The following is a 12,310-nucleotide window of genomic DNA, read 5'->3' as shown; positions in this document are numbered from 1 at the left end:
ATTTATGTTGCTTGTGACTTGGGCCCTAGCAAACACTGAATCCTGTTCAGATGAGTTTGTACATAGGTTCTGAACCTATAAGCACAGGATTCATGTTCACCTTGTCTTTTCTTTAGGTACATCTCTGTCTATGAGCATACCTTCTATAAGTATTTGGCTAGACTTCTTCCTGTTCCTTCCCTCCTTCAGTGTGCTGTGAATGCATGCTCTGTGCTTTTGCAAACTGTTGCCCTCTCTGAGCACAGGAAGTGTTCATGATCTGGGCCTAGCTCCCAAAGACTTTTTTTAAAATCTGTTTTCTGAAGCCAAGTAGTTTCTGGCAAATGTTAATTCCAAGAATTAAAATAAGAGGTAAGAATCCACTCAGTACAGTAGCTGCTTCCAGAGGGAAGCTACATCCTGGTTGGAAGGGTCTAGAAATGCACAGATCCTAGCCTTTGCCTCTGCCCCCAGCATCCTTGGGAGACTTGTTTCCCACGGTCCTCACCCACCCTTGTTTCTTCTGTTGGCACATTTCTAGCCCTCCCCTTACCACTGTCCTCCCTCCACTCCAGGACTAGGACAGGAGGCCAACGAGGTGGAACAGGGATGGAGTAGACAGATGGGTTAAAGCTCAGACAGCCTGACAGGTGTTACTGCGAAGGACCTTCAACCCAAAGTTCGCCTGAGCTGTTGCCTTTCTTTCCATCACCTGGTAGCCCTGTCTGAGCTCCCCATGCTGTTCTGTCTGCCTCCTTCTGTCCGTCCCCCTGTCCAGAGCCAACCACCTTATTTTTGCCCCCCTTCTGGAGCTCATTTGCACCAGGAGAGTTAAGGAGCAAGGTAGTTGGGGTGGAAGGAGCAAAGCAAGCCAGGAGGCCCCAGATGTGCTGATACTGATTTCTTGTTCCTCAAAAGCCTGCACGATGGCTTTCCTGGAGACCCTTGTTAACTTTAGGACTCTCTCTTCTGTGCACTGCTTAAAAAGCTTCCTTGTTGTTTGTTTGGTTTTGTGCTCTTGTTTTATGTAGAGCCCTTTAAAAAGTGAGTTTTGTTTTATTTTGTTTGTAACTGTTCTTTCCTTGATTGTTTGGTGCCTCAGTTTTTGACTTTCTCATCCGAAGTTTTACTTACCGTAAAATTCACCGGAATCATAACCCAAGTATTTACTCTGCCCTCTGACCTCTTACTAGATAGTTTATAAAATGTAGGGACTAGACTCTTTCTTGTATTTACATACTTAGTGAGCTTGAGGTTTGAGGACCCCAAGCTACACCAAGTTGTCCAGTAAGGCCTGGGATCCCAAGTAAGCCCTGTCTCCCGATAGCTTACATAAGGTAAGAGTTCCGGCAGCTAGCTGTTCCCACTAGATCTTAGCCAGGAGACTTTTCTGTTTACTGTGGAGAAGGAAGTCAGGTACTGCTCACTACACCAGTCTATTTGCTGCCCAAGGTAATAGGGTCTTGACTTAGACTTCCGACTGGCTCTGTCACAAAACGGTTCGTGTGACCTACTTTGCTCACTGCCCAACCTATAGGCACTCTCTCATTTTCCGCCATGAGCTAACTTTTTTCTTTCTCTTTTTAAAGATTTCAGATGATGGTGACTCCTCTTTGCCTCAGTGGCTCCCAGAAGGGTAAGTGGTTCTCTGCAAGCTTCCTGTAGATTCCATCTTTGTCTACTTTTAGCTTTTCTCTGGGGATATGTGAGACAGCTCCATATGCTGGATTGTGGTAAAGGAAGAGGTCTCACCATGGGTTGGCTGGCTCTCTGGGGTAGAGGAGAGAGCTGCTGACTGAGTCCTTAAAGGCTGAAGCAGGAGCTTTGTGTAGCAGTCCTTGGGCCAGGAGAGGTCGCTTTAGCGTTCACATCCTTGCCTATCTAATTTATTTTTCTTTCTTTCTCTCTTATTCATTCATTCATTTATTATGTGCATTGATTTTTCTGCCTGCATGTGTGAGGGTATGGGGTCCCCCAGAACTGGAGTTACAGATGTTGTGAGCTACTATGTGGGTGCTAGGAATTGAACCCCAGTCTTCTGGAAGAGCAGCCAGTGTGTAACAGTGTGTAATTTATTTCTTTCTGTTTTGTTTGTTTGTTTGTTTGTTTTTTGGTTTTTCGAAACAGGTTTCTCTGTGAAATAGTCCTGGCTGTCCTGGATCTCACTCTGTAGACCAAGCTGGCCTCAAACTCACAGAGATCTACCTGCCTCTGCCTCCCGAGTGCTGGGATTAAAGGCACGTGCCACCACTGCCAGGCTATAATTACTTATCTATCATATTATAGTGTGGATGTGCTTTTTATATAGAAAATAAAAGCATTAGAATAAATACATTCATCTGAAAATTTTTGCTATTTTATTATTGGTGTAGCTGATTGGATTACTCCCTGGGCTCAGTCCTGCTTTAGCTGTTGTGAGTCACTTATAATACCCCACTGCAGTCAAGACACAAGTGGCATCTCTTCTGAGCTCTGTGTCTTCTGTCTGTGCTCTGTTTCTGACCCGTGTCATTGCACAAGAGTCATTTTAAAGCTCAGCTGCTGCCCAGAGCCGGCTGACTGTTCTCGAGAGGAGCTCACGTGTCTCCCGGGGCCTCTCCCTCCGGCAGCCCGTTTAGTTCTCCTACTTCCCCTTTCCTGTTGCCCCACACAGGCCTCTGACTTCTCAGCTGCCTCCTCCCACTCTGAGCCAAGGAAGAAGGTCAGATCACAAAGCTGGCTACTACACTTACACACACACACACACACACACACACACACACACACACACACACACACACATATCCTCTTTTACGAAGGTCAGATCACAAAGCTGGCTACTACACTTACACACACACACACACACACACACACACACACACACACACACACACACACATATATCCTCTTTTACTTCTTTGGTTAAGGCAACTTGTTTGAAAGAGCCAGCCCTTTCCATCTCTTTCAAAAGTTAATTTGTTGCAAAAACCTCTTGACTTAACCAAAGCATATTGTGGTTGCTAGAATTCACTGTGAATTCCTGTCACTGGTTGCTTCTTCAGTGAACTTTAGGCTCTTTCTTCTAATAATTATGAAGTGTATACATGCCAATAGTGCATATCCAAATTGGTTTTAAAATGGAATGCAAGGGTTTTCAAAATACTTTCCTCTTGTCTTCCTTTCTGTGTTTCTTAGGCCTGGTAATCTCACTAAAACAAAGTCCACCACCTGTGCTGAGGGAGCTAGTTCACTAGATATCTGTATGTTGAGTTGGCTGTTCCAACTCCTGGTCTTAACCCAATTTGTGGCTTCCTTCTTTGCGTATATCATGGGCACATCTACTTATTTTTCTGGAACTTCTGTCTTTAGACCAATTATGGTATACAATCCAGCTACCCAGTATCTCTAGCTCATTGTTGTTACTGGAAGCAAATGCGTAATTAGTTGAGTATATTTGTATGCATCTGTAAGCTGAAGACTCTTGAGGCAGGAGGCCTGTGAGTTTATGGCCACCCTTAGCTATAGCGAATTCAAGGCCAGCCAAGACAGAGCAGTGAGGAGACTCTGTCTCTAAACAAAGCCAAGTACATAAGGTTTGTTTTGGGGGACAGTTTGTTTCCCTTAGAGCTCATAATTTCAGCATTGAAAGAGCCAGAGCCGTTGATTGGTTTGTTTGTTTGGCTTTTTGAGACAGGGTTTCTCTGTGTAGCTTTGGAGCCTGTCCTGGATCTTGCTCTGTAGACCAGGCTGGCCTCGAACTCTGCCTGGCTCTGTCTCCTGAGTGCTGGGATTAAAGGTGTGCACCACCACCGCCCGGCTTTTTTTTCTCCTTTTTAATTAAACCATATTTTATGGAAGTGACGCTAAAACCCAAAGAGGAGAGGAATATTGGCAGAGGACATAGGGAACTGGCCAAACTGCGGCCAGAGTCCAGGCTATAGTGATAGAAGACTGATACTCTTTTGGAGGCATGCACTGGTTTTGTTTGTTTGTTCTTTTTTAAACTGTGTGTTAATAGAATTAGGCAATGATTAAAAAATAAGTATAGCAAAAGTGTAAATGCTTTACTGGTCTTTTACTGTAATGTTTGCTTTTTTAATTCTTCTCTGGTCTCTGTTGATGGTATTTAGGTAGATATTTAGGACTGTTTGCCTCCTACCTCCATCCCTATGGCTTTGTAAGCACTCCTGTCTCACTACTTCAGCCTCTTCTGAGTTACAGGGGTATCTCTCCATGGAGACCCTCTGTGTCAGAAGCCTTGTGTAGACAGAACAGACGAATTTCTTACTGGTAGATGGAAGTCTCCTTCAACATGTCATTGTTTAATAGTCTTGCTTACCTAGGCAGCAGGCTTTTCTGGTAGAGCCACCTGGTGGGCTCTGTTGTAGCCTGGGCTGTACAAGGCTTCTCTTGGGGAAGTTCTCTGGTCTGTGTAGAGCAGAAGCTCTCTTGGTCACCAATTCCCAACTTGCCTTTTGAAGTACAAGCATCTTCAAATAAACAAAAGTGCCTTGAACTGTTCCAGTGAGGTAAAAGGGCTTTCAGACCTTGGCTGAAATGGCAGGAAGCACTGAGAAACTAAAAGAAGATTCCATTGCTGATCTCTTGGATTTCCTTCCTCACTTACTGTCTTCTTTAACCATCTCAAAGGTACATGGAGGCTAGTTCATCATCCTCTGAGCAGAGGGAGAGCAAGGATAATAGAACACAGGACCTGACAGTAACTCAAGGCTAGGACTAAAGATTCTTATGTTTCCTTCTCTCCATAGGCCAGCTGGAGGGCTCTATGGCATTGACAGCATGCCAGATCTACGACGAAAGAAGCCACTGCCCCTTGTCAGTGATCTGGTGAGTGAAGACCCTGGCATTAGCTCAGGCGGTAGTCTTTGGGTTTATACCCCACTGGGACTTGGCAAGCTGTAAGGATTAGAATCAGTCATTTCAGATTTACTGATATTTAATGGTGGTTTCAGTGGGACCTAGTTCTAAACTACTCCAAGTCAGGACCCTGGGTTCTTCAATGGGCCAAGTTCCTACCTGGAACATTTGTAGCTTATGCCTTAAAAACTGAATTCAGAAATCTTACACCAGGCATCTTAATTCCTCTAGGTAGCTTTGCAAACTTCTTTGATAAGCTGAAATGGAAACTGACCCAACCCCCAGCCCTTAATTTATAGTACTGACCTTATGTGATAGGAATAACTGGAGCTTGATCCTTCCTAGAGGTTAAATGAAAGCCTCCTAAAACATAAGTTCTATAGACTGTATCTTACTTAACCTAAGACACTGAGAAGAAATGGTAAAATATTTGTGGAACTGAATTGCGTTAGGCTTAGGAGTTAAAGGTGCTCTTGGAACCTCCAGGATGACTGAAGTCTGCTATTCTAGGCCGTACTTTCTAAAGCAGGATCAATGTGAGGAATTTTCTTTAGCCCGTGAGTGGTAGGAATAGAGTGGGACCCAGGCTTTCCCAGAGGCTCTGTGCTCTAAGGCCAGATATAAGGTGTGAGGGTTCAGTAAGACTTGAACCCTCTTCTTTTTCCTATTTTCTACTCTTGTTATTCTTATTTCTCCCTGTTCGGTCCATTCTAGTTTTCCTGTCCATTCCTTTTCTTCTTCTCCTATGCTCTGCTCTCTTTTCCTCCTACCCGTTTCTCTTTCCTTCCCTGGGTAAATGGAAATATCATTTACCTTTTTTCATCACCGTTTCTTTTACTTATTTCCTACCATTTCTGTACTTTCTCAGTCTCTTAGTTTTTAGTATACCTTATCTTCCACCAGCTTTTCATCCAGCTGGTAGAAGATGAATTCTGATGTCACATTTTCCTTATAACAATTTCCTTTATTATCTCCTCACTTCTTTCTTCTCTTTCTTCTTACTCTTTTATCACCACCCCCCTCCTCCACAAGCAGGACTGGAGCATGGTTTGTTTTCCCTCCTCTGTCTTTTCGCTTTGCCTGTTTTTCACTTTGAGACACAATTGCCCTTAGAGTGGGCACTCTCAGCCTGGGCCCTGGGCAGCTCTCTGGGTCAGAGACAGATTTTAGTAGATAGAGTGATTAGAGCATATCCCTGTGGGAACTGGAGGAAAGGACCTCTTAGATGCCTCTGAAGTTTTCATGCCCTCAAGGGACTTTAACATCGTGTTGTTCCTTTCTTTGCTTTCCTCTACACAGGCCATGGTGAGTGCATCCAGAACCCTTCTCCATCCTCTTAAATGTCCACACTCCCAGTTATTTGGGCCCCTCTCAGCTCATGAGTTCTGCCTGCTCAGTGTCCACTGCCTTAATGAAGTCATGTGTCTTCCAGGGGCTGCCTTTAAGACTTGGGCTTGGCAGAAACATGGAGTTCCTCTACTTAAGAACCTGGCTAGCAGGACAGCCTCAGTTCTTAAACTTTACTCTCTGTCCCATTTGGCCTCCACTGCCCCCTTTTACTTGCCAAATATCCTGTTTATTTGGGCTACTGGCCTTTATTTCCCCGTGGACTGGGTGTGGGGAGGTACCTGGGCATAGGAGTCAGCATGGATGGTTCTTATGTGTGACTCTGACAATTTGTGTGTGTGTCTCATGTTTATGATCTGTTTCTTAACTATGACTCTAAGCTTTTCATTTTTCCTTTGCCTTCTCATAGACAAGGAGGTTCTGTGGGATAAGACACTCTAGGAATAGTGAAAAAGGAAAGCCCTTTGGATGGTGGATACCCTGAAAGAAGGACTGTTCTAACATTGCTAGAACAGTCCTTGAGGGCCTGGGGGTTACCTATTAACCTGGGGCTCTATTACCTGTCACCCAGGGATAGTTTCTGGGTGACAGAAAATAGAATGGTATCTGTTAGAGCAAGTGGCTTTAGAAACTGAAGCTGTCTCTCCAGGACTCTGCCAGTCTTTTGTGGCAGCCAGGGTTGACAGGCAGCTCTTCTCTCGCAGTCACTGGTTCAGTCACGGAAAGCGGGGATTACTTCTGCAATGGCTACACGTACCTCTCTCAAGGATGAAGAACTGGTAAGTGACTCATGGACTTTTGTGAGTCTACTGGCCTCAGGATTGATCACTTTTGTAGCCATACTAACTATGAGTTTTAAAATTCTGGGTGTATTTGGTTGCCAAGATAGTATTTGGTCTTAATTTTCTACACTGGGAGAAACTGGAGTCCAGATTGGTGTATTAAAGCATATGACCATCGAGCTTGGGGTTTTATAATGAGCCTTTCACCCTCTGTTTCCCTAGAATGAATGAATGTTCAGATTCAACAATGGGCCCACATTAGATGACCAGAAGTACATTTAGTGAGGCCTTCTCTGTGCTAGGCTGGGCTCTGGGCTGGTCCAGGCCAGGGTGTGTTATCCACTGCCAGAGAAGAAACCAGGGACCTGACTGTCCATATGGTCTCAGCTCTGGCACTTTCCAGTATGGTCATACAGTTGTTGGTATGTGATGGGGCGTGTGTCTTTCAGAAATCACATGTGTACAAGAAAACTCTGCAGGCCTTAATCTACCCCATCTCGTGTACCACACCCCACAACTTTGAGGTCTGGTCAGCTACTACTCCTACCTACTGCTATGAGTGTGAAGGTATGCTCTGGGGCCTTGCCCGGCAAGGCATGCGCTGCAGTGAGTGTGGAGTCAAGTGCCATGAGAAGTGCCAGGATCTGCTCAATGCCGATTGCCTACAACGTGAGTGGTCCCATGGGATGAGGATTGGGGAACAGGGGCAACAAGGCCTTTCTAAAACAGTCTGCAGCAAAGAGCAGTGATGTCTGACTTATTATTTCTCTATTCTGCTTTATTCTGAGGGCCTCTACTTTTCAGAAAAGTAAGGCGCTGAATCAAGAGATATTGCCTTTCCAAACAATGGGCCTTAGAATTCCCCCTAACTTCCTTTAGGGAAAATCCTTTGAACTTTCTATAGCCTTCTGAGGGAGCTCAAATCTCTTGCAGGATTCATTTGGTTCCAGCAGCTCAGCTTGAATAGTATACACCATTGCTCATGTAACTAGAGCATGCTTAATAAAGGACTGAGAGTACAAGAAAAGAGAGTTCTATGAATTTCCAGGCCGCCCAGAGAAGCCTCCTGCAGGTCTATCTAGATCTTAGGAGACAGAATTTACTCCTTGTAGATCATCCAGACAATAAAAGTTTCAGGTAGATGGAGCAACAGTCTAGAAGGAAAGTGTGCCAGGCTCTCCAACCCAACTACATATGTCACGTGTGCCACTGATGGTGGTGGAGCGTGGGACAGGAAAAGCAACAAGTTCCCAGCAGGGAGGTGGTAGTACTTCAAGTTCCTGCCGGTCTACCCAAACTTTTACTGAGTTCCAGGATAATTAAGGCTACATAGTGACATAGTTGAGACCCTGTCTCAATAAAAGAAAAAAAAGTAAAAGAAAAAAAATCCCGCCGGGCGGTGGTGGCGCATGCCTTTAATCCCAGCACTTGGGAGGCAGAGGCTGGTGGATCTTTGTGAGTTCGAGGCCAGCCTGGGCTACCAAGTGAGTTCCAGGAAAGGCGCAAAGCTACACAGAGAAACCCTGTCTCGAAAAACCAAAAAAAAAAAAAAAAAAAAAAAAAGGGCCGGGCGGTGGTGGCGCACGCCTTTAATCCCAGCACTCGGGAGGCAGAGCTAGGCGGATCTCTGTGAGTTCGAGGCCAGCCTGGGCTACCAAGTGAGTCCCAGGAAAGGCGCAAAGCTACACAGAGAAACCCTGTCTCGAAAAACAAAACAAAAAAAAATCCCAAGAGATGAGCACCACTGTTTCCTCACAGAGGAAAAAGTGGTTCACAGAGCTAGGAGAGGTGGAGCTAAGATTTAAACCCAGGTCTGACAACAAAGATCCTATCTTCTTATCATACGACACTATTTGCTGAGATTAATTAAGAGCACTAGAACCACAGAGCACAACCCAGTTGACAGGTAAGATTGGCGGTATTGTCATGGCCACCTACCATAGCTCCATGACATCTGAGACACCCTTTGACCTTAGAGACATGATGGAGAGAGATTCTTCCAACACTCATCTAAACAGAATAGTATAGTGAACTCCCGTCATCGTTGTCAGGATTTTGCTACCTTTCAATTGCATTTTAAACTCCTCTGGCCAGGCAGGAAGCAGCATAGAGATTGCCTTTTCGAAGGGAATTCACAGTATCCTTGAGCTTCTCCCATTGTTTCATGCCTCTTCCTGACGCGTCTTCCTGGCTTGACCTTGGTCTGGGAGGTGGTCTATTACTTAGTTCTGCTTTCTGGGCCATCCTTCAGGGGCTGCTGAAAAGAGCTCTAAACATGGGGCCGAGGACAGGACACAGAACATTATCATGGCCATGAAGGACCGGATGAAGATCCGAGAACGGAATAAACCAGAGATCTTTGAGGTTATCCGAGATGTCTTCACAGTGAGCAAAGTTGCCCACGTGCAGCAGATGAAAACAGTAAAGCAGAGCGTCCTGGACGGCACCTCCAAATGGTCAGCCAAAATTACCATCACTGGTAAGCAAGCTAAAGTTTGAGGGCTTAGGGAGACTATGGGGAAAGTGTGAGGAGGAGGAGGAGGAGGAGGAGGAGGAGGAAGGGGTTGAGGAGAAGAAGCTATAACCGAGAGAAAGAGAATCGTATCATCCATCACTCCTCCCCCATTTAGACCCTGGTGCTCGAAGAGGCACCAAGCAATAGGAATCATAATACAAGGATGTCCTAACACTCTGACATTGTACACTCGGTTAACAGTTGAATTCTATAAAAACTGGGGGTGGGAGGAGACCAGAGAATAGTTCACCAGTGGTTTGCTAGTAAGGTGGGTGGAGCTGGAATATGTGGACATTATCGAATTAAGGACCAGTGAGGTGGCCGTTGGTCAGGAAGTGCTGAGGGAGGAGATAGATGAGATTCTTGGACTAAACTTTGAGCGGGAGGCTGGTAGCCCATGGCTAAGGATAGATATGGAGAAGTAAGGTTAGGCTTGCTATGCACATACGGGGTGGGGGGGGCTTCTCTAAGTTGGAGAGAATGTGCGTAGTGTTAGGGGAGCTTGTGACTTAACTCTGGAATGTACTTTGGACCTTCTGATTTGTGCTTGGGTTGCAGTGGTTTGTGCCCAGGGCCTACAAGCCAAAGATAAGACAGGATCCAGTGACCCTTATGTGACTGTGCAAGTTGGGAAAACCAAGAAGCGCACCAAAACCATTTTTGGAAATTTGAATCCTGTTTGGGAAGAGAAGTTCCATTTGTAAGTCACAGAGGGGTGGGCACCCATGACTGTTTACCTGGAAATCTGCATATTTTAGAAGTGGTATTATAACCCACTTTTCTTGCTTGAGCTCTAAGACTGGACAAAGATTGTGGAGATTCTCACATGTTTCACTGGGCAACAGCCATACTTTTGGGTTTCTCTTACAGTCTTTGGTAGTTTACCCAAACCCTGTGTTAACTAGGTCAGTTTATGGGTGCTTTTTCTAGCATTAGAAAAATTTTCCTACTACCCTGTGACTACTTCCTTGCCCTGCCTAGAAAGTGTTAAGTTTTTCTGAGGATTGAGGAAAGAATGTCTTGGCCTATAACTGCGTAATTATGCTTGAAGATGGCAATCTTGGGTCTGGAGACATTTCCCTCTTTCTTAAGGAAAGTCTTTCTTCCTATCCCGGCATATTCCTCCATTTCTTTTCCCTTACCTCTCTTTCTTATAGACTATTTCACTATATCCTAGAACTTGGATGAAAGTCTGGAGTGACCAGATGGCTTTGTCTTGCACCCCTACTCCCCAAGGTATAAGATCAGGCTTTGGGTCTGAATCTGCTGAGCAGGCTGGCTATGTAGAGAGCAGGTTCTGCTGACTCCTGAGCACTCATGCAGCAGTTACTGAGGGAAGCGCCTGTTTGTCTGAAGATTTGAATACTTCCCACTTGACCGCTCTCACATGGCCACTTTAAATGAACTGGTTCACGGTTGTCCTCTTGTACTCATTATAGATGAACAATTTATTCAGTCCCTATTCTGTGCAAGATGCTCTACTTGATGCTCTCACCTCAGAAGGAGTGACACAGTTTTGTCTTCAAGATGTGCATTGTTGATTAACCCATTAATGTCAGTAGAGAAGTAACTACTGTGTTTTTTTATTTGTTTATTTTTATTTTACGTGAATTCATGTTTTGCCTGCATGTATGTCTGTGTGAGGGTGCCAGATGCCCTGGAACTGGAGTTAGAGACAGCTGTGAGCTGCCATGTGGGTGCTGGGAATTGAACCTGGGTCCTCTGGAAGAGCAGCCAGTGCTCTCAACCACTGAGCCATCTCTCCAGCCCCATTACTATGTTTTAATATTTTAATGGGACTATCTTGGATGTGGAAAGATATAAGACTAGAGGGAAATGAGTGAAACATTCTGCTTAGTGCTGGTTTGGGATGAGGGAACAAGATCCAGAAAACAACTTCTGGGGAGGAGAACAAAATTGGAGACCTAGGCATCTCCCTTCTCCAAAGCAAAAATACCGCAGCAGAGATAGCCATTCAAGGGGATAGTAAAGAAGTTCATAGCACAGAGTTAGATACATGGGGGAGTTAGAAAGCTAAGCAGATATAACCTGATGACCCTACCAAGAGCATGTGGTACTTCATATCTTGGACGCTGAGGAAGGAACTAGCAGTTGCTTCTGGAGCTCTGTGGTGGTGTTCTGTTGGAATTGCTGATAGAGTTAGCTGCATAAGAAGCCAGAATTGACCACAGCTACTCATTTCCTTCCCATCCCTTAGGATTGAAAACCTTTTGCTTGGATAGACTGATTCACTTGGAATTTGAGTGCCATGGTCTGCTGTGTTTTTCTCTTCCTCTTTCAAGTGTAGTTGGTGGAGCTTTGGAGGTGGGAATTGGGAGTGATAGTGATGCTGCTGGGTCTGTCCAACCGAATCCTCTACCTGCTTCTTTCACAGTGAGTGCCACAACTCTTCTGATCGCATTAAGGTACGTGTGTGGGATGAGGATGATGACATCAAATCCAGAGTCAAACAGCGGCTCAAGCGGGAGTCTGATGATTTCCTTGGCCAAACCATCATTGAGGTTCGGACACTGAGTGGAGAGATGGATGTCTGGTACAATCTGGGTGAGGAAACTGAACCATAAAATGTTCCTCTAATTGGAGACCATTCAGAGGGATCTAGGAAATCTACCAAATCACCAAAGCTCCAGAGCATACCCCTGTACAGAGCCTGCCTTACCTTTAGAGAGCTGCCCATTGGCAGTGGTGGAAAACAGAATGGCAATGGCTAAAACTCATTCCAGCTTGTACATTTCTCGCATTTCAGAGCTTTCAGTCTCCATTCTAATTCCTAACCCCTTAGGTCTCCGGCCACTCTTCTTCCACCTAG

The 12,310-nt window shown here is 45.2% G+C and overlaps 1 protein-coding gene and 1 long non-coding RNA gene across 14 annotated transcripts in view; one reads left to right on the top strand and one right to left on the bottom strand.

Annotated features, from left to right (window-relative positions):
- LOC128096287 (uncharacterized) overlaps positions 1–12,310 on the bottom strand; it is a 164,709-nt gene that overhangs the window by 9,496 nt on the left and 142,903 nt on the right. The gene's annotated exons all lie outside the window — the stretch shown is intronic.
- LOC128096280 (protein unc-13 homolog B) overlaps positions 1–12,310 on the top strand; it is a 207,862-nt gene that overhangs the window by 171,027 nt on the left and 24,525 nt on the right. For all 13 annotated transcript variants that reach the window (XR_008213587.1, XM_052715657.1, XM_052715656.1 and 10 more), the window contains 7 exons: positions 1,569–1,615; positions 4,728–4,806; positions 6,888–6,962; positions 7,415–7,634; positions 9,217–9,444; positions 10,039–10,180; positions 11,876–12,045. Coding sequence is in view for 12 of the 13 variants with exons in the window: in XM_052715657.1 (XP_052571617.1) it covers positions 1,569–1,615; positions 4,728–4,806; positions 6,888–6,962; positions 7,415–7,634; positions 9,217–9,444; positions 10,039–10,180; positions 11,876–12,045 (961 nt within the window). In the remaining variant the exon portion in view is untranslated. The remainder of the gene's footprint in view (positions 1–1,568; positions 1,616–4,727; positions 4,807–6,887; positions 6,963–7,414; positions 7,635–9,216; positions 9,445–10,038; positions 10,181–11,875; positions 12,046–12,310) is intronic.

Source organism: Peromyscus californicus, unplaced genomic scaffold (assembly GCF_007827085.1).
Source record: "Peromyscus californicus insignis strain IS unplaced genomic scaffold, ASM782708v3 Scaffold_5__1_contigs__length_169319896, whole genome shotgun sequence".
Lineage (NCBI taxonomy): Eukaryota > Metazoa > Chordata > Mammalia > Rodentia > Cricetidae > Peromyscus > Peromyscus californicus.
This window is presented reverse-complemented; position numbering and strand designations above follow the sequence as displayed.